At 44.0% G+C, this 25641-nt stretch overlaps 2 protein-coding genes across 3 annotated transcripts in view; one reads left to right on the top strand and one right to left on the bottom strand.

The window, feature by feature from the left end:
* Nucleotides 1–16277, top strand: part of AMFR (autocrine motility factor receptor) — a 31120-nt gene extending 14843 nt beyond the window's left edge. For both annotated transcript variants that reach the window (XM_067302668.1, XM_067302669.1), the window contains exons 9-14: nucleotides 2412–2602; nucleotides 4335–4438; nucleotides 6378–6512; nucleotides 7634–7717; nucleotides 12967–13151; nucleotides 14683–16277. In XM_067302668.1, the coding sequence (XP_067158769.1) occupies nucleotides 2412–2602; nucleotides 4335–4438; nucleotides 6378–6512; nucleotides 7634–7717; nucleotides 12967–13151; nucleotides 14683–14830 (847 nt within the window). In that variant the 3' untranslated portion in view covers nucleotides 14831–16277. The remainder of the gene's footprint in view (nucleotides 1–2411; nucleotides 2603–4334; nucleotides 4439–6377; nucleotides 6513–7633; nucleotides 7718–12966; nucleotides 13152–14682) is intronic.
* Nucleotides 16278–23922: 7645 nt separating this feature from the next.
* GNAO1 (G protein subunit alpha o1) overlaps nucleotides 23923–25641 on the bottom strand; it is a 165974-nt gene continuing 164255 nt past the window's right edge. The window contains exon 8 of the mRNA XM_067302666.1: nucleotides 23923–24347. Coding sequence (XP_067158767.1) covers nucleotides 24160–24347 — 188 coding nt within the window. The 3' untranslated portion in view covers nucleotides 23923–24159. The remainder of the gene's footprint in view (nucleotides 24348–25641) is intronic.

Below are 25641 nucleotides of genomic sequence, written 5' to 3'. Positions count from 1 at the left end.
GAGCTAGATGCACCTTCTCTTGGCCTTTTGCAGCTGTTCGTTTTCATGCTTATGTGTAAAAACAAGCAGAGGATTGGGGCTTGGGTCAGAATTTCTGAAGTGCCATTTGACTAGCATTAACATGCATGGTCAGTTAAATTGTCTCTGTGGTGTCGTATGAGCAAATTCCTTCTTGCATATAGCTCTTTTCTTGTTAGCTGTCAAACCAGAGGTTATAATGTGTGTGCTGATTTGTTGTCATTTATGACAAACCTTGTCATAAATATTTATGTGTTCCAAGAAGTCTCTAATGAGATAATTTGTTTCAGTTGCAGAAACTCTTCTTCCAATGCTACTGAATCAGCTGAATGCTTAATCACCTACTGTGCACTTGAGGAGAAGCCCAGGGTCTCCTCTTCGAAACATTGTTTTCTCTGCATCTAAAATGACCCTTTTGTATTTTCTCTGAAGCTAGGTTACCCTTATCTGTTTGTTGCATCTGGGGAGGAAACATGTTACATTGGATAACTTAAAATTGCATATATATAAAAAAAATCACCCCCCCCCCCCCAAAAAAAAAAACCAACAACAACCCAGGTTGTATTAATAACTGTATATACAACCTAAGAATGGTTTCTGTCCTCGTCAAAGCCTGGTGATTTTGCTAACAGGCTAAACATGGAGCTCTTGTGCCCATTCTCAGTTACATGGCAGTTTATCCATAGCCATTTATTTGGAGAAGAAGAGAAGATAGTGGGGTGGATTCACATAGCTGAGATCAAGCGTGTGCCCAAATATTAATTAATTTTAATGGGAGTGGGCATCTGAATCTGTTAGGCTCCTTTAGAAGTCTCTTCTTTATCTTTTAGGAGCCAGACAGTAACTTTAAAAAGAGCTGTTGCTCTAAGGTGTTGCCCACCTCAACCTATTTTTTAATCATCCTACTACTGAAGAGCTGTAGGTGACTGATTCCTTCTCTCTTTATCAGTCCAAAATGAATGTAACCACCAGTGGCTTACTGCAAACCTTCAGGACTTGGTGCTCATGGAGATTGAAAGGGGGCTGTGTTGCTTGCAGGGTGATTGGGCTGTTGAGGAACAGCAATGTGGTGAATCACTCCACGTGTTTCACCGGTGACCTTTTGAGTGCAGCTGTAGCAGAGATTTGTCCAAGTTTGCTGTGTACAGGGTTATTTTCCTGTAGTAACAGAGATGAAGCTGTATAGCACTGGCGGTGCTAACATGCTAGCTATGTGCAGTGTGTTGATGACCAAAGTGGTAGAAAACCGTAGATTTTTACTGTAGTGCTTTTGACATTTCTGGGATGCCCATCCATGTCACTTCTGGATGTTGCATATCTATCCGTTTAGGCGTGATGAGAAACGCATTGACAATAAGGTCACTGCACTAGAGCATTAGGAAGACTGCAGAATGTATCCTTGACTTTGCTACAGTCTTGCAATTTGGGCTTTTTACTTACTCTCTCAGCCAGCCCAAACCTGTAATCTGTGCCTTTGCTCCATTTGCCCATATACAACTTGTGAAACAGGTTTATTTTAGCTTTTTTATTTTATTTTATTTTTTTGTGTGTGTGTCTCCCTGCCCTTCTAAAGTGCTTTGAGAGCCTCTCTTGGAAGAAGCAAAAAAACCCCCACCCTGCAAGCGTGAAATGTGTTTAGTTCTGTGAAATTCAGTTCTCTTCCATACTGGAAATTAAGTTTTGCGAGAAGCAAATAACATAGTTGGGAAATATCAGTTGGAATCAAAAAGTAGGCACAGCTCTGAGTATTTAAACCTACATTTCAAACTCTTCTCACTTCCTGCAAGACAGTGAATGTTTAGTATTCAGTAAACCTTGTAGTGGCACAGCACTGGGTTGTATTAATATTTAATTTTATTTTATTTAGAGAGTTCCCAGAGTGGCACTCCCTTTAGTGCTGACATGGATAATATTTTTGAAAAGATATTTGAAAAACTTTGGAGGTGCCATTACCATATCAGTCTGGCAGAACTGCTATGAAAATTGCCAGTTCATCATAAGCCTTTGTCCAGTTGGTTTTTGTCCATTTTCAGTATCAGATGGCGAGAAAAAAGAATCACTTTGTTTCCCATTCCAAGCAAAACTTATTTGCTCTAAGCTAGAGGGACAATGAAAACATGCAGAGCTTTTTAAGTTTGGGATAAATCTCCAGGTTAATTTATAAAAAGTAAAGTGAGTATTGAGAGGCTTGAGTATTTTCAGCTGAAAGAGATAAGAAACATATGCCAGAGTAGTCAGACGCTCATCAAGTATACCCCACATTATCTCTGAACAATCTATATACTTTTGTTAATGTTTTGTGCAGAATATGCTACAGCTAATTGATGTACTTGTGATCGTGGTGTTTTAGACAAATGCTGTAAACTCACTATAACATTCTCTTTTTTTGTCAGCTCGTGCCTGCGGTCCTGGCTTGAACAAGACACATCTTGCCCCACCTGCAGAATGTCTCTTAATATCACTGACAGCCATCATGTGAGGGAGGATCACCAAAGGGAGAACCTAGATGAGAACTTGGTGCCTGTGGCAGTGGCAGAAGGCAGACCGCGCTTGAACCAGCACAATCACTTCTTCCACTTTGATGGTGAGTTAAGCAGGTTTGACTTCTGATGCTGCTACCCAAACAAACGAAGGGAACAGGCTTCCACAGAAGTGAATTCTGTCCATGTTCCAGTTGAAACTTAAACTGTGCTTCTACTGGAGTTTGTCAAATACCCTTCTTAGAGTTTCTTCGCAAGACTTCAGATGTATACTTGTAAGACTGTCCAGAGCTACAGGGATTTCTTGAAAGACTTTATACTGTTAAGTAAGTGCTCCCTTTTTCTTGATTTGTTGTGGTTCGCAGTTTTAACACTGACATTTATTCCTTACGTGCCCTGTTGACCAACAGAATGCAATATTAATGTGTTTTATTTTGCTACCAAATGGTTGGTTAATGAGTGACTGCTGGGGAAGGAAACTGTGTGGTACCACTTAAAAATTGATCTTTCCCTACCCCTAGGTTATGTGAGGTTCTCACAAGTCCCTGCTTGCAGCTTAATTTGCAAGAACCTTGCAATCCTTGGTCAGGTGCAGAACTCTGCGGAAGCTCCTTCTTAGGCATCATGTACTGGAACAGTCTTAGATATTGGTTCTGGTGATCTCAGTGGTGTATCATCAAAAATATTCACCAAAGCACATGCGATTTCAGGTTGTGACGAGTTCTGTGTGTACAGATAAACATTTCTGAAAGAGATGAAAATTTCTGTTGCATCTCTTCCACATTTTTTGATGGTTTTGACTTCAGCGCATGCTTGTTTTCCACAGTTTTCTAGGGTTTTTTTGATGGCAATTTTGTTGCTTCACAGTAAATTTTACTAATGTTAAGACTCATCATTGGGTGCTGACTTATTGCAGCTCCCACTGTGTGTGTAGCGGAGGCACTTCAACCTTGCGTAGTGAACCTTTACTGGTCTTCTCTGTTTTTGTAATTCTTGGAGATTACGGAGGGAGAATAATAAACAGAGAAGGAGCAGACATTTCTGGGTACACTGAGGCCTGCTGATAGCTTCCTGCATGGCTCCTGCTTTTGGGGTGTGTTTTAGGTCTCCAAAGGACACTTATATTTAGCTTTTTGATGGCTGTCCTCCCCTGTACTCTCCTGCGGTTTGGAGACTCACAAAATTACTGTGGAGATGAGGGGAAATTGCTTGGAGCAAACCATCCATTTATTTATTTAAACAGAAATGAGGAAGAAGATGGGAGTGAGGATTTAGCCATGTCCCCTAATCGGTTGAGCCTGAGAACATAATTGTAGCAGACGCTTTATTCAGTTACTCTATGTCCCTGTGTAGTAATACTCTCTGTGATGCCAGCCACATATATCTGACCCAGTTTGGGACCAGATTTAGCTCATTAGAAGCAGACCTGTTTTTACCAAAATTGCTGGAGTTATTTATGTGTTCCAGAATTTAATTTGGCCACGGATTATTTTAATTTTCGCTTTTAATAGGAACATTAAAGCAAGAAAAAAGACATCCTTGTTTTCTTGATTCTCCTCTTACCCTCAGATTGTTAAGCCACGGTGATAGTGTGTGTTTCAGGAACGACACACTGGAAAAAAATGTTCTGTTTGTTGGGAGGTTGGCAGTTATCGATTTACTCTGGCCATCTCTATTTTTGGAAAACCTTAGGGATGGATTGCATTGCATTGCAGAACTCCCCATGTGTACTTTGTGGAAATATGAAGACTTGTGTTAAATACATGTAGAAGTACTTAGCCTCCTGAAAACCTCTTATATTCCAGCTTGACTCTTATTGTGATTTCTTATTCTCAGGCTCTCGAATTGCCAGCTGGCTGCCCAGTTTTTCAGTGGAAGTGATGCATACTACAAACATCCTTGGTATTGCACAAGCCAGCAATTCCCAACTTAATGCTATGGTAAGGCTACTTTAACAGCTTGAACCTTCCTATTTGTGCATGTACATAGAGAACGGAAGCAGGAAGGAAGTCAAAACAGTGTTTAGATGCCACATGAAAGCCGTCTCTTCAGTGAGAGCAGCTTTATTTCAGTGAAGTTAGGGCTGCCTGTTGGTTCAAGCGTACAAACGTAGAAGGACAGGGCTGGAGATGGATAAATGAGGGAGAAAAACTATATGTACTTTCTGTGGGATGTAGCTGATGCAGATAGATAGACAGATAGTTCTTTTATCAGCCTGCTTGAAGCAGCTTCTTTAGTTTTTTCCAGTACTTACTTCCACACACAGTTTGTAGCAGTAGAGGGTCTGAGTCTGTAACCAGAGCGTTTAGTCATTTGTCCAGTGGTAACTGATCAAACCCATTTTATAGTTTTGGGATGTTACAGTATTTATTTTTAATAGTACCAAGTTCCAAGGTAGCTGATATGAGTGCCTCATAAGTATGAAATGGGGCTCTCTGTAGTGCAGTTGATGCTTGCTGATTCATGATGATGTCAGGAACGTTGAGGATGGAATGCTAGGTTTCAGGGCTTCGTGAATAAACACTCAAAGGTAGTCCAAAAAGGCACGGAAAGGACATTGTAAGACTTAATTCATTGAGTTTAAGAAGCGCCATTTCCTTTGAATTCTTAAAACTATCATATTGTATAGCATGTTAATAAGTGTTCAGTGATGTATCTCATGAAGGTAATGAAATCTGGTTGTGAGATCTTTCCATAGCCTTCTCTGCTATTTAAACCTCAACAGGATATTTTGAGGGGTTTTTGGGGGATGGGGTGAGAGGGGAGATGATTTGATAAGTTATATAGGCAGGGATTCACCATACAAGGTCAACTCTTAGTTTTCCTTTTTTCTGGACACAGTAACATTAATGGGTTTTTGTTAAGGATGAGTAATAATTTCTTAGCATCATGCATAATTATAAGTACAGTACCTACTGATATTAAAATGCTTACTTTAATGGAAAGGCCCATGTTAGCAAACTACTAAAGTGTTATGGATTTTTAATGGAAACCAAGTGAAATTCTCCTTTGTGTAATAGAATAAAACCCTAGGGAAGTATTTAAAGGGAGAGACTGGAGGCTGAAATGCTGAATCGGTTGTTTTGGTCACAAGCTAGTACAATGGGGAGTTAGGTTTGCTTGTGTCTGACCTCACTGTCAGCTAGTACATAGTTTTTGCTTTGCTCTCCAAATACCTTCCAGCCTTTTTTTTTTCTTTTGGTGGTGTTCTAATTTTTTTTTTCCCCCTTTTTTCCCCAGTCCAGCTGTTTGACTCGAAAAGCATATTATTTTGTCCACCCTCCTGCTTTTCTCTGTTTCATTTGGGTATTACCCAAGTAACTTGAAATCCAATAATCACAATTCCCTGATAACTCAGGCTTAATTTGCTTGAGCTTTCAGATGGTATTAAAATAGGTTTGTAGGCAGGGTGGCTGGAGAGTGTAGGTTATTAAAACTTATGCCACTTGTCCGTACCAGTACCGTTTTGAAATCTGTCTGGGACCAAGAAAAGGGATTCTTAAATGTAGAGCTAATTTTCAGTCACTAATATCAATTTTATATAGGCCTTTATTAAAAAAGGCTGTCATAGAAAGAGGGTTGGGAAGTTTTTTGAAGCCTTTGAGCATCTACAAGCACTGTTCAGGAACCTAAATTTTCAGGATCATGAGGCATCTCCGTAGGAGTTGCAGTTTTGCTGTTGGTTTCAAGGGAGTCAAAATATTGCCCTGTAAGTCAATGCCAGCATGGTTTTTTTTTTAATTGTTTTTCTTTCTGCATCTGGGTTATATCATAAACAGTATCTCTAAACTATTCATTTTCCCCTCTCTTTCTATTAAGATAGTTACAGCTAACTTTTATTTATCCTAATACTAGTTGTACAAACCTTGCTTTTTCCAGGCCCATCAGATTCAAGAGATGTTCCCTCAGGTTCCTTATCATTTAGTTCTACAGGACCTGCAGCTCACCCGTTCTGTAGAGATAACCACTGACAACATCTTAGAGGGGCGCATCCAGGTACCTTTCCCCACACAGGTAAGTCGTGAGCTCATGCACCGAAATGCCTGCCTTTCTTTCTTTCTTTCTTTCTTTCTTTCTTTCTTTCTTTCTTTCTTTCTTTCTTATCGCAGAACAGAGCTTGTTAGGAATGAGTGAGGGGAATGAGGTAAGTAGAAGCACTGGTGAATCAAGCTTAGCTTGTTGCAATATTATTTTTCAGGCTTTATGTGTAGGAAAATTTGCAGTAGGAAGGGCAAACCAGTTTTGGCTGTCCAGCATATGTTGTATAGCACTTCATATTGCAACATCTGACCTAATCAGCATGTCCCTCTGTTGTGTATGATTGAGATGTGTGAATCTATTTCTTGCTGTGGGCCTTAGAAGGCCTTTTAAGGTGTTAGGCTGGCTATCTCAGATAGGTGTGCGCTAGTGTTCTCCATTTGTAGTACAGGATATTTTCTTCATGAAAGAAAGTCAGAGGCTATCACCCATGAGCTATAGCTTGCCCACTGATTGATGTGATTTTACTGCAGGATGCATGAAGTGCTTGTCTGTACAGTCTCAGACACATTATAGAATGTTTAATCATAGTAAAACCCCTGGGATTTGTTTCTTCTCTTTGTTTAAAGCTCAATGAATGCAGTATATTCAGTCATGTACCAGAAATATATTGAAAATGGTCTACCTAGTCTACAGACAAATATTTACTCAGAGCAGCTCTTCTCGGTTGCTCTGGTGCAGAGCCTTTAGAACGTTTCCAGCTGTTTTCTCTGCTGACGGATAATTGAATTGTACCATTTAAGAAGGTTTTTTGCAAAGAAAGTAGTCAGCAAAATAACGTCTTGTTCCTAATTAGTAATAGCAGATTTCAGTAAAGCAGTCTGGGAACAAGGCTTCTGTTAATAAGAATATTGAATTGTGGTTCTGCACACATCAGATAGTATTGTTACCTGGAGCGTGGTTTCAGTCTGGGTGTATGGGGAAGCAGAGAGAATTCTCTCTCAGCAGACTGCGTTCTGCTTATTGCTAACTTATCTGTTTCTAAATTGAACATAACACATGATGTTGCAGAAGGCAGAGCTTGAATGCGTTCACAGAACTTGTTTTTGTTTTGCCATTTCACGTACTGTTTTAAATCCATGATGTTTGCATTTCAGCGTCCAGATAGCATTAGACCTGCATTGAACAGTTCTGTGGAACGGCATAGTATTGACCAGGAGGATACGGAAACTGTCACTCAGGTAACTTGGTGTTTAAAAAAAGAGCAAAAAGTGCAAGTTGAAATCGTATGGAAGCATAAGTGCATTGAGTTTAGTATGAGATCAGGTTGGTGGCATCTGTTCCTTGCATTTCCCACAAGAACTAATACTGTCAGGCAGCAGGTCTGAAGTGCTGTAATCTCTGTCAAGACTTCAACATGGTGGTCTCTTAAAGAATTATCCATATGCTCTTTCCTTCTTGAAGGAAAGTGCTCTTAAGTGATACAAAGTAGACAAAAAGATCATGTCTTTGATCACAGCAGCCAGCACTGTCCCCATCTGTGGAATATGAAGTGCCAGGACAGTCAATGCGTTCCTCTTCCCCTTCCTCTTCCCCTTCATGTCTGGGAAGTCTCCAGAGGCTTCCAGTAAATGGATGGTATTTCTCTTCTGGAATGAAAATTCTCTTGTGTTATGGAGGAGGCACTTGGAGACATAGGGAGCTTTGGTAAGAACAAGATGGGATACAAATAGTGCTAAGAGATATTAGCCCCTTTACATAAAGCACAAGAATGGCTTTTTGCTCTTCCTCTTTAAGGGCTTTGTTAATCAGCTTGAGCTAGCTAAAATGAGGCAGGAAGAAAAAATTAGCTTTCTAGTGAATAAAGTCTCATTCCCCTTTTGTTTTTCCCTCACTGTGGTAGCAAAACTGTGAGTTTCTTTTTTTATAAACCTCCCCTCTTTATCTGAGTTCAGAAAGGGAGTGAATTTGTTAGGTGTGTGACTTTCTGGCCGCTGCAGCCTTTAATAATCTAAAAATAGCCAACCTGTCATTCAGTTGAATCCAAACTGCGGCAATTCCCCCATCAGCGTGTTCCAAGATAGAAAAACAGCTTTCATTTGATTTGATACTGCAGTTGAGGATGAAGAAAAGGTAGAGGGGATTGGTACAGGTTTGAAATACAAGCCTGGGGTAGGAGATGCAGAATTGTAGGAATGAAGATCTTGATCTGGGTCTGACAATTCTTTAGTAACTTTGTGGGTTAGCTTGAAGGTTTTGGTGGTGTCTTCCCTGTTCTTTGTGAGCAAAATGTCTGTTTCTACAAACTGCTTTTTACACTTTTGCCTTAGCTTGGAACTGGCTTCAAAACTGGCTTTGAATGTTTGTGTTGCTGTTCAGCTTCCTTCCTTTCTGTCCAGGATGCCTAACTTTACCTGTGTTCCTGTCATGCTACAGAACCTGAAAAACCTGGGAGTGGTGTACATCTGTAATGTCTTTGAAGATGTGCCCTCTAAAAGTGGTGTGTCCTTGCTTTGCATTACAGCAGAGAACTTTGCTCAAATTGGCAGTGTTTTAGCTGGAGCAAATGGCTGTTTGGAAGGAGAATGTATTTTTGTGCTGTAGAGTAGCACAGTGATAGCCTAGAGAACCTTGTGTGACTGTGAAAAATGGTGAATTTCATGCAAAATCCAAAGCAACTGAGTGGTGCTACAGGTGGCTGCCTGCATGTTTGGAATGAACTGGTGGTCTCTAGTCAGGTGTTATTGGATGGGTGTTTACAGTGAGAGCTGGACTTTACAGGCCAAGGCCTAAGTAGGAGACTGGCATTGGCATGCACCAAGAGAAACTTGCTTCTGGGGGGTGTAATGGAAGCTCCAGTTGCTGCTATTCCTCTTCTGCCTGGTACATGCATAAATGTTACAGATTAGTGCCCCAAATTGGACAGCTAAGCCAAACTCTTTTCTTCTGTTGTTTGCATTTAAGGTGATGGTGTGTAACTAAAGTGAGTAGGTGTGCCCTAAAGGCTGTGACTTCTTGGTTTTAGTCCTGCCATACTGACCTGCTTCCTGTTTTGGACCATGTTTTCTCCCTCCTGCTGTATCCTTATCATACTATCAATGTACTGCAGCTGAATGTGGTACAGAGATCCCTCTTCTGCCGCTGACCTTGCCCCAGAAAAGTTGTTGTTTTTTTTCTGGGGGGGGGGAGGCCTGTGTGTTTGAACACGTTGCCTCCCTGGAGAGGATGCAAGTGCTTTTCAATGGATGTTAGGCCAAACCAATTGCTTTGTGCATTTATGCTGGCTTAAAACAAGTGGATCACACCTGCTATGTTGCCACAGAGATCTACCTAGGAGTCAGGCTTGCTCGACTCTGTTAATGGTAATATTCCTCTGGCTGAGAGAAGACCTGGGAGCATAGAGGCGTCCTTTAGGGAACTCAGTCACTCTTGTCTCTCTTCAAATTTGATTTCAGTTCTTAACGGGGTACCTGGCCTATTATAGATGTTCTCTTTTTGTCTTGCCAAAAGTGTGTATCGCTGTAGTCCGCCAAACTCTGTCTATCTGGAAGGATCTAGCAGTAAACAGGCTACTTCAGCAGATTGCACTTCATTTTTAAGAAGCTTTTTATATGTAAGAGGGGAGGGATGTAAGAAGCCACCATCTCCTGTGGGTGAAACTTGCATTTCCAAATAGTGGATAGATGCAACTTTGCACCTTATACAGCTGGGAGAGACCATGGCAGCCAGGCAGTGGATTTCTCCGATTGCCTTCTGTTGCAGCCTTAGAGTATGTTTTACAAGCTTTCAAGCTCTTTTTTTTTTTCCTTCCTTTTTAATCAAGATGTCCATTGAGAATTGTTATAGGTCTCCAACAGCAAGTGGCAAACCCGCTAGGGTTCTGCTCGTTGGAAATAACACTGCTAATGAGAGCTGACAAGCTCAGACAAATGCACCCTTCCTTACGGGTAATATCCTCTGTTTGCTGTGCTACATTATGACTTAAGATCTTTGAACCCTCTATAGAATTAAGACAGAGGTAGTGACTCTTTTTTTTTTTTTTTTTCTCTAAATGTAACTTGCAATTTTGGGGTGTCTGTGCAGACATAACTTAGGTCGTACTGAGCGCCAACACAGTGTAAATTAAGTGTGTTAAAGGCTTGCTAGATAATGCTCTGAAAACATTGACTGGTTCTAACAATCTTCACCTTAACACTTAGCAAGATGCCACGTGCACACTTTTTTCTGGTTGTGTATTGAAATGCTAATGCTGCCAGCAGGGTGCGTGATGGTCTATATGCTCCCTTTCCATTCCCAGTATGTTATATTTGCCCTCCCATGCTTTTTTTTGATTCTGTTATTACTCCCAAGAAGAACAGATGCCTGAGCAGCTATAGCTATTTCCTGAAAGCTTGTGTTTCCATGCACTAAAATTTATTTTAGAATTATCCTTTAAAAAACAATTCTTTTGTTTATCTGTTTCTGTAATCCATAGTGGATATTGGGTGGGACTCTTCAGACCTGGCTTGAAAGTTGTCATTATAAAGCTGATGCTTTCCTGGTGCAACTGTTGCCCCTTCTTAACAAGCCAGTTTATTGCCATTGCTTAAATACTTGGTGACACTACTTAGATGTACTTCTGAGGCATCTGTGGTTTTCACATTACTAATTCCTTTTTTCCTGGAGCCTGTAAGAGGAGTAGATTCTGAAGTGTTCAGGTTTCTGCATCTGAGATCTGGTCTGATATTTAGGCTTTTCATAACCCTCATTACTCCAAGTTTTGGTATTTCTCTCTTTTAAACCTCCTACGTAGTTGCTCCTGTGCTCAGATAGAAGAACAGGCTCTGGAAATTAATATTTGCATCTTTGCAACATTAGGGGGGAAAAAAAAAAAAAGCTGAGGTGACCCTAGCTTCTATCTTCTGATACAAAAGGTCCACAGGGAAAAAAGCAGTCATGTCTCAACCATAATGAGTACCCTTCTTACTGCTTTATCCCAGCAAAACTTCCCTTTGCCTTATCCACCTATTTTCTAATTTGGTAATCAGAAGCAGTAGTCAAGGGTGTTTCATACTTGTTCCTCTGGATCTGCTGAAGTCTTTGGAGACTGACTGTGGGCTTTCTGGCCCTGGAGAAAGTGGGTAAGATCACTCTGTGGAGCTCTCACTTCCTCATCTCAGGCGAGGCATTGCTCTGAGGCAGTCTGACAGTACCCCTGTCGTGTCACCCCAAGACATTAGTGTGTGTGATAGGGGGAACCCTCCTGTAGATGCCACTGTGCGGGGCACTTCATTGAAATATGCTGAGAATACTTGTTGTGTCTGAGGTTGCAGTGTCAGTACTCTTCTGGCTTAGGTCCTGGCAGTTCCTCTTTGGTTCACCTAGCTGATAGGAAGTGACATTTGCCTTGCCGTTTGCTCTCTAAAGGCATTGCATCAGTGAGATGGAGTTACTGGTACATCTCTAGGGCTTTGGAATGACTCAACTTGTTTTGCACATCAGCTGTTGAAACCTATGCGTTGCACACTGTAATACTGCTGAGCCCAGGCTGCTGGGACTTATTACACATGTGACTGGCCATTGAGGCTTGTGCAGCTGGAGTACCAAAGGCCCAAAACTAGACTGTAGGAACTGACTAGGGTAATACCTCTCTTATGCATCCTCCTTGTTTGAGTAAGCTACTGGAATACCAAATGATGGCTAAACTCTTAAGCTCTTGGTTGAGGTGATTTGATTTTTGACGTTACTGTGCTTAGCAGCATCTTGTTTTTCCCCTGCAGAGCTGACTTGATAGTATATGACAGAATGTGATCAGGATACATGATTTCACCTATGCTAGTTTACCAGTGTCATCGTTCATCAGCTCAATTTTCACATGAGCGCTGTCGGCCAGCTGTCAAGGGTGAGGTGGTGCTACGAGCAGGGCTGCTAGCTTCCTTTATTGACATGTACTGCTTGGGACAGCTGCCAGCCTTGCCCCAGCAGTCCAAATACGTGATAATTTGGGTGCTGCAGAACCTGGTGAACTGCAGCATCAGAAATTCCTGTCTCAAGTTCCCAATCCTCTTTGTAAATATGTTTGGTACTCTTTCCTTAGTATATGGATTTCTGGGCTTTTTTAAAAACTCTTTACTGTTGCATTGCTTATTAAGCCAGCTCCAGAATCTGACTGTATCAAGTACCCCACTTTGAGAGAGCATTAATTATGAGTAATTAATTTTTTATGTATCTGAGCTCACTTTCAAACATGGCATAAAATATACAGCCTTATAGAATACTGACTCTTTGAACATGTTTTGAATTATCTTTGTGTATTTTGGCTGGGGTTTTTAAAGGAGAACAAAGAGAATTGGGTAAATAGGTGAGAGTCTAGTTTACTCCAGTGTATCTGAAAATCACAGCTCTTTTTAGCTTGTTATATTGGTTGCAGAGAAGCCCTGTTTGCAAACTTTTCACAGACTGATGATTTCTTTTTCTTCCCCCTTCCCTCTCCCATCCCCCCTTCTCTTAGACTGAGAGAGTGCCACTTGAACTCAACTCAAGACTGGAAGAAATGGTGGAATTCAGTGAAGTGGAAGTAGAACCTAGTGAAACAGAAGATTTTGAGGCCAGGGGAAGTCGCTTTTCAAAGTCAGCTGATGAAAGGCAGCGTATGTTGGTTCAACGGAAGGAGGACTTGTTGCAGCAAGCTCGAAAGTATGTTCCTCCCTGAAACCATAGCCAGGCCACTCAAATGTAACCCCCAGAATGAACTTCAAATGGATTATGACCAATGAGAGGTTGGGTAGATGCAAAATATAGTGGGAACAATGAATGCATCTGCTACAGCAGGCTGAGAATGCTTTTTAAAATAACCATTGCTGATGAGCCCAATTCTGAAATAGTGTTATAGATCCCAACACAGAGCTTCCTAACTAGCTGATCCAAAGATCTTTGAAATCAAAGGATGATTTCTCCAGCTTCAATGAGTTTTAGTTTGGTCCTATAATAAGTGAGAGACCATTACTTCTGCTGGGTTCTCTAGTATGTCCTTAGCTTGTCTTCTAGCACAGGTGTCAGCATACACAGTGTATGCTGTTACAGCTGAAACTTCTGTCGGGCATCACTCTTTCCAAGTACAGAGTAAGTGTCTTTAGCGCTAGGTGGCGTAGGGTTGATAGAGTACTACTCACTAAAGCACCTCAAAGGAACTCAGGATTAACTGGCAAGTCAACACTTCTGAGAAGACAGTGACCGGCTTTAACTGATTCTTTTAGCCTAGCTAATTAAAGGTGTTATATGTAGTACTTAACTTTTTTTCTTTTTTTTTTTTTAACATGACTTAGTCATTCTGGTGAAGTTTGCTAGCGTCCAATGTTGATAAACAAGAGAAGGAAAAACATTTTAATGTTATAGAGGAAACTTTTATTTAGCATTTGTCTTGAACAAATGCTGTCTCTACCTTTGTATCTTAGGGAAAATATTGAAAGAGTCTACAAAAAATGTATTGGGTTGTGCATCCTTTGGTGTTAACAGATAGGCTGCTCATGTTTTTAGGTTTCTTTTGCGCATTGAAATGCTACCATGTGAATAATGGGTGGGACAACAGCTTTTAAAGAGTTTGTCTATAAATAGGCTTGCTGCCAGAATCATTTTCCTTGACATTTGAAAAATGTCATTCAGAGAGGCAAAGTATTTTTATGTTCTGGTTTACTAGTTCCCTTCCTATGTATTTTAAGAGCTGTGGAATTCCACACTACTGTATTTTGTAATGTATTGGGGTCTAGAAATCTGGAAGCTGCTTCCTTGTATTTTTGCATTATCTTACACTTTGCAGCCTTAGCACCTCTTCTCTCAAAGACTTGCTTGTTAACACCGGTGAATGAATTCTTACGGTAGACAATGCCTCATCTTAAATGGTGAAATAATGGAGACGGAGATTAAGTAACTCACCTGAAGTCTTAGTGAATCACTGAGCTAAGAATAGAGCGCAGACCTTTAGAACTGGCTCCATCTTGTATGCGCAAGAATCTTGCACAAAAATGAAGAGCTGCTATTAGCTCTATAAAGCGTATCATAGGTTATATGAGCCTTTTCTGGAATATATAGTGTGTACGTATCAAAAGGATTTTCCTGCTTTCAATATGCCTTTAATCTACCTTATTTCCTGGATGTACCAGTTAGGTATTTTCCAGAGCCAAAATGAGGTGGGTTCTACTTATCCATATGTTCCTTTGTCCTCCTGTAGGCGCTATTTAAACAAAACCTCTGATGAGGAGCTGATCACAGAGAAGCCCTCTCCGTCTGAGGGCGCTTCCGCTGATCCTGTCACTCTGCGTCGCAGAACGTTAGCTGCTGCCGCCGAACGGAGACTTCAGATGCAACAAAACTCTTAGCGCTCGCTGCCCCTCCCTCTTCTCCGCCTCGTGAGCAATGTTGAATAAATAAATTAAATACAAGGAAACCTGCGCTTTCTATACCAGCAGGAAAGTGTCTCGTCAGAGTTCAGCTAGCTGTGCTGCTGAGTGAGCTGGCTGCCTCTGCTGTATAAAGCATGTGGTCTAATAATGTTTGGACAGCTGACAAATTAACCTTTTTTTGTAATATTTTCTATGTGACATTGATCCCTTCCACAAACGAAGGCAATTTCTAAACCACGGGCATGATTTCTGCAGCTAGCATGAGGTATTAGGCTGACTGCACAGCAGAGGCTGGGGAAAGAGTGTGTCCAAATTAGCAGCTGTGTGTACAGGTCATGGAGGGCACTGGCATGTTTAGCTTGAGATCAGGGAGAGTCATTCCAAGAAGGGAAGAAAGCTTAGAAATTTGCAGCGAACCCTGTATTAGACGAGCAGGCGTCTGCTCTTAAGTTACTGTTCGTATCAAGAGTGAATGAAGAGTGTTCCATAGGCCAGCTTGAGGGGCTCGAGTAGTATTCCTGCAAAGTGAGTTCTTAGCCTGGATGGAAGTTGTCTAGCTACATAAAGTAGAAGAAAATAAGACCGTGAATTGTGCAGCGAAGCGCTAATTCACATTGATTCCAGTATAAAATTGTTTACTGTTTCTGGGCTTTTCTGCACTCGCTGACTTCTAGCTCTGTTCACTCCCCAGGGCTGCACTATTTTCCTTTGCCTTTTATGGCCAGAAACAAGTGGGAGACAGAGAGGAATAAAGGGAAGAGAAGGGGGCACAAGGTGAAGTTATTAGCCCCTGGAATTCAGTGTTAGGATATGCCAGTGGGATACAGTTGAAAGGCCTGCCTGTTCTGGTCTCTAGAGCAATACAGATGGGACTTCAATGGAGAGGCTGGAGATAGCTCCGGTATCTTGCATTTTATTTCATTTTTTAACCCCACAGCGTCACCCTGAGTTTATTCAGAAAGACTAGAAGAATTGGGGCAGCTGGACCTTAGGCTAGCTGCAGGCCAATCTGCTAACCTTTGATTTTTCTAAAGAACTTTTGACATGAGATACACTTGGAACCGCCAATGCTAGCTTGTATAGTTGAGTTTTACATGGCAGTGACTTAATTTTTAAATTTGAGGAATGAGTTCTAGTATCACTGTCCTTTAGAAGGAGCCCAGTATTATCTAGAATTATTGGTAACTTTTTTTTTTTTTTAACCGTTGGTTTTTAGGACATTTAAAGGTGAATTTAATGAAAGGAGTTGCATCAATGTTTAGGTGAAATAATTTATTTCAATAAAACTCTTTGGGAAGCCTTACTTTGCAATGCTATTAGTAAACTTCAAAGAATTTTTTTGAGATCTTTGGTTTTGCTCAGAGCACAGCTGTTTGTTTTTATTGTTAAAAAATAAAAATAAAATCTTGGTCAGTGTTGGAAATTGTTTGGGAATTTCTATAATGTGACTTCTCATGTTCCTAGTATGTGTTTGGTTTGTAAATGTAGCACTTGCAGTTTGCCACCTGCTGCTCCTTTCTGTCACAACGAAAGGGAATACTGCTGCCTAATGTTAAGTTTTGGGAACTTTTTTCAAGCCTTTGGTTGTAGACCAGTTATTGCTACTGCAATTCAGTTATGCTGCGAACATGAAAATGGAAGAGACAATGTCTGGAGGGACTTTTTTTTTGTTTGTTTTGGTTTTTTGTTTTTTAAAGGGGGGAGTGTTGGGTTTTGAACTGTCTGGCGGCATGCTTACGGGATGAGAGCTGTTGTTGTATGTATGACCAATACGTAGAACTTAGTCCTTTACTGAAATGGCCGAGAACCTAGGTACCTATGGGAGTGTAGAATGGTAAAGAGGAAACAGTAGTCATCCATAGAGTAGAAATCCTTCTCTGTGGGTTTGAGTTTCCTTGCGTTCCTCCTCCTTGCTGCCTTTCTGGGAGTTCTTGTACATGATGATGCAAAATGACCCCCAGTTTCACCTAGGCAGAGGGGGATGCTTGTAGCTGTGGGGGATTCTGACCTAGCTTTGGGCATGCAGGAATACCGTTGGCGTGCTAAGTCCTCTCCTGCTTCCTCTGCCTGCCAGTGGAGGGAGGGCTGCATGCTAAGGACGTTTCCTTCCCCATCCTCAAATGCAAAGGTCAGAGAGCCCCTACCCTGCCCGAGGTTCAGCTGGGGAACAGCGGTGCACAGCCTCCACCTTAGCCTAGTTCTAGTGCTCCCTTGTTTCTTATGTTCACGTTGGCCTAGAAAGGTAGCAGTGCAGCAGCTGTACTTGGTCAGCCCTCCTTTCTCTGCCCCTTGAGGGACCCTGCTGTGGAACAGGGGAATGCTATGGCAAGCTCATTCCCTCCTTTGCTTGCCAGTAGGTCAGGCTGGAAGGAGAAAATGTTGTGGGACTCCCTTCTTGTATAAATCCCTCTTGCCAAAGATCCTACAATTATTCAGATTGCACTACAGATGAGTAAAGGGGATGCTCGGTTTGTGTGGATTGAGGAGGGCATCTTGAAACTAGAACAAGGAAGGGGTGGTGGTGTTTCAGAGACTCCTGGGTTATTCCTTCCGCACTTGTCTATTCTTGTTTTATTTTCAACTTTTTTCTGGTGGCTTTATCCTGCTTTGCTTTCAGCTCTCTTCTGTGATGCCCCTGGCCAGCCGCTGGATGGCATCCTTGCCTGGAGCACCCTTACAAAATGACCTACTTCAGCAATGAAAGGCTTGTTTGTGTGAAGCAGCAGGACATGGACCAGTGGTGGCCTGTTGGCTGGCTCTGCTTCCCTGGAAATGGAGGTCATCCAAGGAGAAGCTTGACTGACTTTGCCAGTGCCAATATGAGCTACTTCTGTCTCGTGGAATCGCTGTAAACAGTAGGAATCTTGAAGAAATACCTTTGCTGCACTGAACAGGACATGCTGCTGTGTGGAGAAAGCATCCTTTTCTAACCATTTTTTTTCTTATTCAGGCTAGTTCTGTGTGAAGTTCAGTGGGAGGCTCGGTGTAAAGCCAAGGTAGGGGGTCCTGGCTTCTTAGGTAACTTTCTCTACAGCTCCTTCATGAGCCTTGACTGCCAGCCTTGTGGGCCAGCTGGCTCTGGAAGCGTTCCTGTGGTTCGGGAGGCAGATGAGGAGCACAGTGTCAGCTCGAGTTCTGCCAAGCACTAGTGAGAAACCAGCCCGAGAACACGTGGAGCTGTCAAAGAAGAGGTCAGAGAATGAAAGCGTGCTCATAGTGCGCGCCGTGCTGTCCTCTGTGGTGCCCAAATGCCAGGGCACAGCTAGGTGATGCTGCACAGTCCAAGGGCTTCAGGCCAGCCAGTCTAACCACAGTACATCTTTCATCTTGCTTTCCTGGTGTGGCTATTTAACATGGGTCGACAGTTCTGCATTTATGGGGCTGCCATGTAAGGTCTCATTGATAGAGCTCAAAACCCTGAATGCAGGCAGGTATTAGACAGGCGAGCTGTTTCTCCTGGGTAGTTCCAGCAGCAATCCCAAAGCTGAGGTTACCTTATGCCTTCTCCACATTTCAGTACCTGCTTACCTCTATATGCTTATCTGGTTGGTTACCAGCCCCAGAGGAACATGCTGCAGTGTTGACTCCAAGGAGAAAAAGCTCTTCCCTCCCTATCTCCTCTGGGAGGGATTTGTAGAGGTGGCTCCATAAGGCGTTCAGTCTCCTATCCTGGGTATTCTTGTGGTTTGACCAGTTCCAGATGTCTGCACTGGTAGATCTTGGTGATCCCTATATTTCATCAGCAATTATCTTGCTCTTTAGTCTGGCCAGCTGCTGTGGTGTAAAAAATCAGTGATGTACATCAGGATGAACATAACGGGAGTCTCCCTATTTCTAACTGGGGTGCAGTAGTGTTTACCCAAACAAAATTCTGCATTTCTGTTGCTAGTTACCACTGCATCACTGATCAAAGATTGTGGGGCCATCCCATCTTATCCCTTTTTGCCAAGGTATAATTTAGATCTCTGTCATAGACTTGTGGCTTCTAAAATGGTACTTGTGTCATGGAAAGTGTCCCTCAGCTCAGAGGGCCTAAAATTTCACTGCTGGGTTGGTACAGTGATGGTCCAGGAGTGTGTGCCAGAGACAAATCTGGGCAGTACTTCTACAGTCTATGTTCCTGTCGCACAAATTTCCCCAACTATCTGGCGTAATGGTCTCTCCAGCACTGACCCTTCCCTTGTAAAGGGAGATGAGAAAGGGTTCGAGGGAGAACTGTTGCTCACCTTGAACTCCAGCCCCTACAGTGACTTTTGGGCCAGTGTAGAGCTGGTGAGAGCAGTGTAGCCAAGCTGACTCTCTACCAAGCATCTGCCTGGAGCAGCTTTTGGAGAGCCAGCTACATTTCTGAGTGTACACAGCAGTCGCAGAGCTTTTTGGAGGCTTCTGAGCTATGCTACAGGGTAAGCTAGTCACTAGGGTCTGCCTTTAAGAAGTGTCTCCCTGGCCAAAACAATGCACTGTCTGGATTATAAGTTGCTTAGTTTTGCTGCCCCTCAGAAATGTAGCTGCACTGTGCCCTGTAATTTCCTGTCTGCCATCAAGGTGCCTGAAACTGGCTTGCATGGGAGCCTGTGGACCTTGGGTAACGAATACTAAAAGATGCAGGTTACTCCTGTAGTGGGGAGAAAATCTTATCTTTCTTGGAGAATGTAACCTTCCCCTACCTCTCTGAGAAAAAAATCTTGCATGTTTTTGAGCTTCTGGTGTCTTACAGGATCTGCAAAACAAAGGAGCCAGCCCAGTAACTCGCTTTACCATAGATGAGTCCGCTATGTCCGTTTGAGCAATATGATGTGGACCTGAGTTAAGTCCAAGATGAGACACTTGGCCTGGTGTCCCAGTGTGTCTCTGCCTGGATCCTGTCTGTGCTGGTGGTCTACACCAGCTATCTCTGAGGGAGGTCCAAGAAATTCTGTGGTTAGCAATTGCAGGACAAATCTCCCCCTGGGAAATCTCCTTCTAACTCGTTACCCTGGGCAGTGGTGTTTGCATTGGTCAAAACCTAAAATATGAACGTGTTTGTTAAATAGCCATAGATGTTTTTCTTTTTGAAATAAATAGAAATGACTTCGTTTCCCAGCACACAGTAATAGACGTTCCCTTTTTATTTCTTGTTTGGGGAGGTTTTGTGGGGGTTTTGTTTTTGTTTGTTTTTTTTGTTTCCTTTTTTTTTTTTCCTACAACTGAAGCTCCAAAGCAATTTGAGTCATCTGTAGGATTTTTAATGCACAATACTTCAACTTTGGAGGTGACTTCAGCTGACTTTTCAGACAGCGAGAGTCCTGTTGCTCTCGCTATTCCTATTTCAGCTTGCAGCAGCTGAAATTCTCAGCCCTGCAGCTATCGTTGAGAGAAACTGGGGGCTTTGAAGCGTAGATAAAGCAAAGATAATCTTGTCCTCCATGAATCTCCCCTAACTGAGATCAGTTTTTCAGGACCCTCAAATGTACACAAGTTACAAAGGCTTACCGCTGACACAGCTCTGCAAAACACGCCAAGCACTTTTAACCATATGGCACTCATGGAAAAGTAAAACACTGTCAGCGTGGCAACCTAGAGTGGCTCTGCCAGCACCAGGAATTAATCTGATGTTTCTCATGGGTGAGCGGAAACGCAAATCTGAGTGCAGAGGTATTGCTCTGCCTTTTCCTGTTTGAAACAAGATCTGTAGTGACCAACGACAAAATTGGGAGCATAGAAGTCCTGCTTAGTGACCTATTTATTCTTAAGGCAATATACATATTTGTGGATAAGAGAAGTGCCTGTGCGGTCCATCCTTCAGCCATCAGCCATGGAAGCGTCCAGCGTGACTGGAGAACAGGCTCCCTGGAGATGGCCACGTGTGGCAGATCACATGCCGTCCAGGGAGGCAGACGGACCCCAGGAGAGTCTGATGCAGTTTGTCCATCAGACAGCAAGCACTGAGCTCGTAAACGTGCCCTTTTTCTACTGTTTCTGTTTGCAGAATTTCTGCGAGGATCATAAATTTCATGACTGGAGGAATTCCTTCACAAATGATTTGTGTGCAAGCTTCTCAGTTCTTCAGTTGTATCTTGGTGCTTTTGTTGGGTTTTATGTAGTATTTGAGCTGTGCTCATTAGCTTTCACGAGATGTAAAGATCTTGTGCTTCTTTCTTGACTGATGCGAGTCTTGGAACTTAGTGCAAATAGGAGCTTTATTTGTTCAAAATTAGTTTCCTGCTAATATTGTCTGAAATGTGCTTCTGATTTTATTAGACAAGTCTTCTGATGGTTCATTAGGCAGAACATTTATGGAAAGTGAGCGAGTCGGGTCCAAAAACGTTCTTCAGAATCAATTCTGCTTTTTAATCAGAATCGGCATCCGTCAAACATTTTTCACTGGATTTGTTGCCTAGCCATTCTATCCCATGCTCCTGTCTCACTTTAGCCTGTTTTGCCATGCTCTGACTGTGACATTAAATGCTGGAGGCAGGAATGGCATTGTTGCTATCAGGGTTTATATTTCTTTCCTTAAATCTCTTGTCTTTCAGCTATTTTAAACAATTATGCGTGCAAGTGATTGCAGTGAGATGAAAGTGTTGTTGGCGTGTTATTTTGTGCACGGGATGAAGGGCAAGAGCAACTCAGGAATTTGCCTTTCTGCCCAGCCAGGACATGGGTGTGCGAGTGCTCTGGGCGATGTGATCAGACTAAGTGGCTGGGGGTGGAATTTAAGGTCTAATGCGTTTGACCTGGGATGGGAAACAGGTTGCTGCTAGGCTTTACAGCCTTCTGCAACCAGTCTGGATATGTCCCAAGGGGCCAAGACCTTGAGTCACTGCGGACAGCCACTTTGACCGTATGGGGAATCGGTAGGGTGTCAATACAGCGGAGCGCCCTGCGATGCCAAATCCCGCCAAAGCCCCGAATTGTTATTCTCCTGCCTAGGAGAAAACTGATTTTTCCGGAGAATCCCACACCAAACATCTTCAACGGGGATTTTTTCCAGCAACACAAGCAGGTTACTTTGTACTTCTTTCCTTAGAAAAGAAAACCAATTGAGAAACACAGTGAAAGAATTAGACTGAAAACCAGGAGGTGAGAGACCAGGCGTACAGACAAACATTCTCTTTATTGAGCTACACATGAATTTTCCATTAGTCAGAGAAAGATTGGCAGTGTGTAATATATCACAGAAACCTCACTGATTGGTAATAGAAAGGCTTAGAAAGACCTGGCGCTTTATATATATATATAATATTTTAGTTTCCTCTTTATTTATTCATTTTATTTTAAACAGGTGTGACTGCTTTTCTTCAGCAAAGGTAACTCTTAAAAGTGAAACTGTGAAGATGTCTGATTACTAATCAAAGTAGAAATGACGAAGGATTGGTCATGAAAACTGTGGCTTTAATGTAAACACTACATTCGATTTTGTTTTTTGTTTTTTTGTGTTTTTGTGTGTGTTTTTTAAAATTTTTAAATTATTTTCATTCTTGCTTTTGTTTTTGTATTTTTTTGTATTTTTTATTTTGTTTTGTAGTTTTTTTGTGTTTTTTTTTCTTTTTTTTTTGCAGCACAAACATCCCCACATGAGAGAGAAAAAACACCATTCACTAAAAGGGAGGACTGGAGGAAGAAAAAAGCAGCACAAAAAAGCATTCACTGGAAAGAGTTAAAAATTAATAAAAACAGAACAAAAAAAAAACCCTAAACAAAAAAAAAATATTTATATGTATGTATAGAACCCTCCCAGAAATGCCCAAATCAACCCCAAACAATAAAATAAAGAAGAGGAAGCCTATCTCGTATGTAATACACAATATTTTTCAGAGCAAAAAAGTTGAAAGAAGGGGAATCTCTGGATAAATAGGCCACTGCTGGCCAATGACGGCTGTGCTTTTTTTGATACAAACCTGGAGAGTGAGAGACAATTCAGAGGAAAGAGCTGCTAAACTAGGAAGGAATGGAAAAAGAAGAAAAAAAAAAGAATGGAGACAGACATCATCGTCTGAATAGCTGACCCACGTTAGGGTGCCACGGGCTGGTCTTGTTACTCCAGGCTAGTGAAGACCTTTACCTAAAGCAGGGCGTAAATGAAAAGAAAGAAAAAACAAAGCAGAACAAAAAACCCCAAACCCACAAGAACGAATGCAAACTCCTTCCTGCCCCGGCGAGGAGAACGCCTCTTAGCGCTGGCGCGGAAGTGAGCTTTCTTCTGGAAACACCTGGGAGAAGGGAAACGGGAAAAGCTCGCTCTTTTTGTTTCCCTTTTTAGCTACGACACATGGCAAGGGGGGATTTTTCCTCTCCCTTTCCCCCCTTCCCTCTTTTTTTTTTTTTCCTTTTTTTTTTAACTCTTTTAGGTTCTAAATGCGAAGAGTCGCCCGGGCCCAGCTCGGGCGCCCGGGGGAGCGCGGCCCCACGCCACGGGGCACGGCTGGGTGAGGGCGCGCGGCCAGGGCGGGAGCCCGGCTTTCGGCGCGCGAGAAATAAAAGTAAGAACAGTAAGAATAATAAATAATAATTAAAAAAAAACCCGGTCAAAGAAATCACGGGAGGAGAAGCGTTCCTCTGCAGTCGGGGCGGCGGCCCCGCGAGAGCCGGCCGTGGCCGTGGCCGTGCCGCCCTGGCTCCGGCTCCGGCCTCGGGGTTTTGTTGGCTGCGAAACCGCACGGAGCCGGCCGGGAGCGGCGGGCGCCGAGAGCTCGGCCCCGAGCTGCGAGGGAGCCCTCCGGGGAGGCAGGCGAGAGAAAAAGAAAGCCGGGACAAGTCCCCTTTCCCCACCTCCCACCGAGCCCCCGCACGCAACGTCGTCGTCGTCGTCGTTAAAAATAACATGGCCGCTATGTGTTTTAAGGAAGAGGTTCCTTTAAAAACCTCGTAGGCTCCTTCAGGCTTAAAAGATGGGCAGACCACCCACGAACCCTGGTGGGATTTTTCTTGGCTTATTTAACCGATCTTTTTAAATTTCTGTGACTTTACTAGAAAGGGCTGAAATCTGCCTGGGAAACCAGTTCTGCCCACAGCTTTTTGAGACAAACTAAAAAGGTGGTTGTGGATTTCTTTTTTTATATATATATATATATACTTATATATATAACTTTTCATTATGCCTTTTTATTTACCAACTTGCATGATTATGATTAAGATTTTTTTTTCCCTCTCGTTTGATTTGGTTGTTGTTTTTTTTGTTTTGTTTTGCTTTGCCTTTGTGTGTGTGTGTGTGTGTGTGTGCGTGTGTGTGTGTGTGTGTGGTTGTGTTGCTGTTTTCTGCTTGTTTCTCCTCGCGCTGTGACCGTTACCAAAGAAGCCGCTCCGCCGCGGCGGGCGCCGGCAGGTCAGTACAAGCCGCAGCCTCGCAGGTTGTTGGCAATGATGATGTCGGTGACGGCGTCAAATACCACCTGGATGTTGTTCGTGTCTGTGGCGCAAGTCATGTGGCAGTAAATCTCCTTGTTGGGGGAGCGGTTTTTGCTCTCGAACTGTGCTTGGATGTACGCCGCCGCGTCCTCGTAGGTGTTGGGGCCTGCGGGCACAGAGGCGGGAGGGGGAGACAGCGGAGGCGTCAGGGCCCGCGCGCTGGCCGCCTCCCCGGCGCTGACCCCCCAGGGCCCCTTTTTTAGGAAACCCCGCAAACCCGGTGTTTCATTAAGAGCGAGGGGCGGCCGCGGCCCCGGCCTGGCTTGCTAGCGCAGCGCAAGGCCCGATGGCCGCCCCTGGAGGGGTGGGAGGCTCCGGGGGCGCCGCTGCCCCCCCCAGGTGCTGCTGCTGCCCAGGGCCTCCCCAGCTGCTCCGCGTTCCCCCCTCGTGAAAGGCGACGGCCTCCAGCTGCGACGGCCTCCGGCTGCGCCTGCCTGGCCAGACCCGCTGCCGCAGGGACACCGGCTGCCAGGGGGATGTCGGCTGTCGCCTTGCCACGTGCTGGTAAGTCCCTGCGTTGCATCGCGTCGCATCACATCGCCTCACGCGACACAGGAGATGCAGGGAGGGCTCGTGCTGGGGCGGACGGGCCCCAGGGCAGATGGGGCCCCAGATATCACCCCTTCGTGGGGCTGAGCCCCCTTGGGGGTGGCGGTGGGCCTCCTCAGCCTGCGCCATGGGCGGCTGCAGCCCGGCTGGGCGGAGGGAACCGGCCCCCTGGTCCCCGTGGGGCCTCGAGGGGCCACTGCGGCTGTGGGGCCGTTGGCCTGTGCTCGGGGAGTCACGTTTCTCATGTAACGGGCTGGAGATGGGCCAGGTGTTAGAGACGGAAAGTGCGTGTTGCTGCGTTAAACCGCTCACGGTGGTGAGAGTGGCCGGGCCTGGCACCTCGCGCAAAGACACGGAGCCCGAATTACGCCCCTGAAATCGCCTTTGGAAGAGCTGCTGTTATCCGGAGGTTTATTTTCCTTTTCAAGCTCTCTGGTTTCGCTCCTTTGTGCCCATGCGGTGTGCGGGGAGGAGAGGCCGCGGGGAGCCGGCCCGGCATCGCACCGTGCGGGGGGACCGGCCCTGGGCTGGGGAAGGGCCCCGGCCGCGGCGTGGGGTGCGCCATGGCGCTTTTCAGCGCGGCACTTATCTAATTTGGCTCCTCCGAGCGGGCGAGTCGCGCAGCGGGGGAATTGCCCTGGAGCCGGGTTATCCTGCGCGACCACGGCGGTCTGCGGCAGTGGCGAGGGGCAGGCGAAGTCCCGGGGCGCCAGAGACGGAGGTGCCAGCTCCCCCGGGGCCGAAACGCCCCCGGGGGGGGGCTCAGCCCGCACGCCTGGCCGCTCTCGGCTGGGAACGCGAGGAAAAATTGCTGCTCTTGGTGATGAGAAACCTAAAAATGTTGGGTGCAA

The sequence above is a fragment of the Apteryx mantelli genome, chromosome 10 (assembly GCF_036417845.1).
Source record: "Apteryx mantelli isolate bAptMan1 chromosome 10, bAptMan1.hap1, whole genome shotgun sequence".
Classification (NCBI taxonomy): domain Eukaryota; kingdom Metazoa; phylum Chordata; class Aves; order Apterygiformes; family Apterygidae; genus Apteryx; species Apteryx mantelli.
This window is presented reverse-complemented; position numbering and strand designations above follow the sequence as displayed.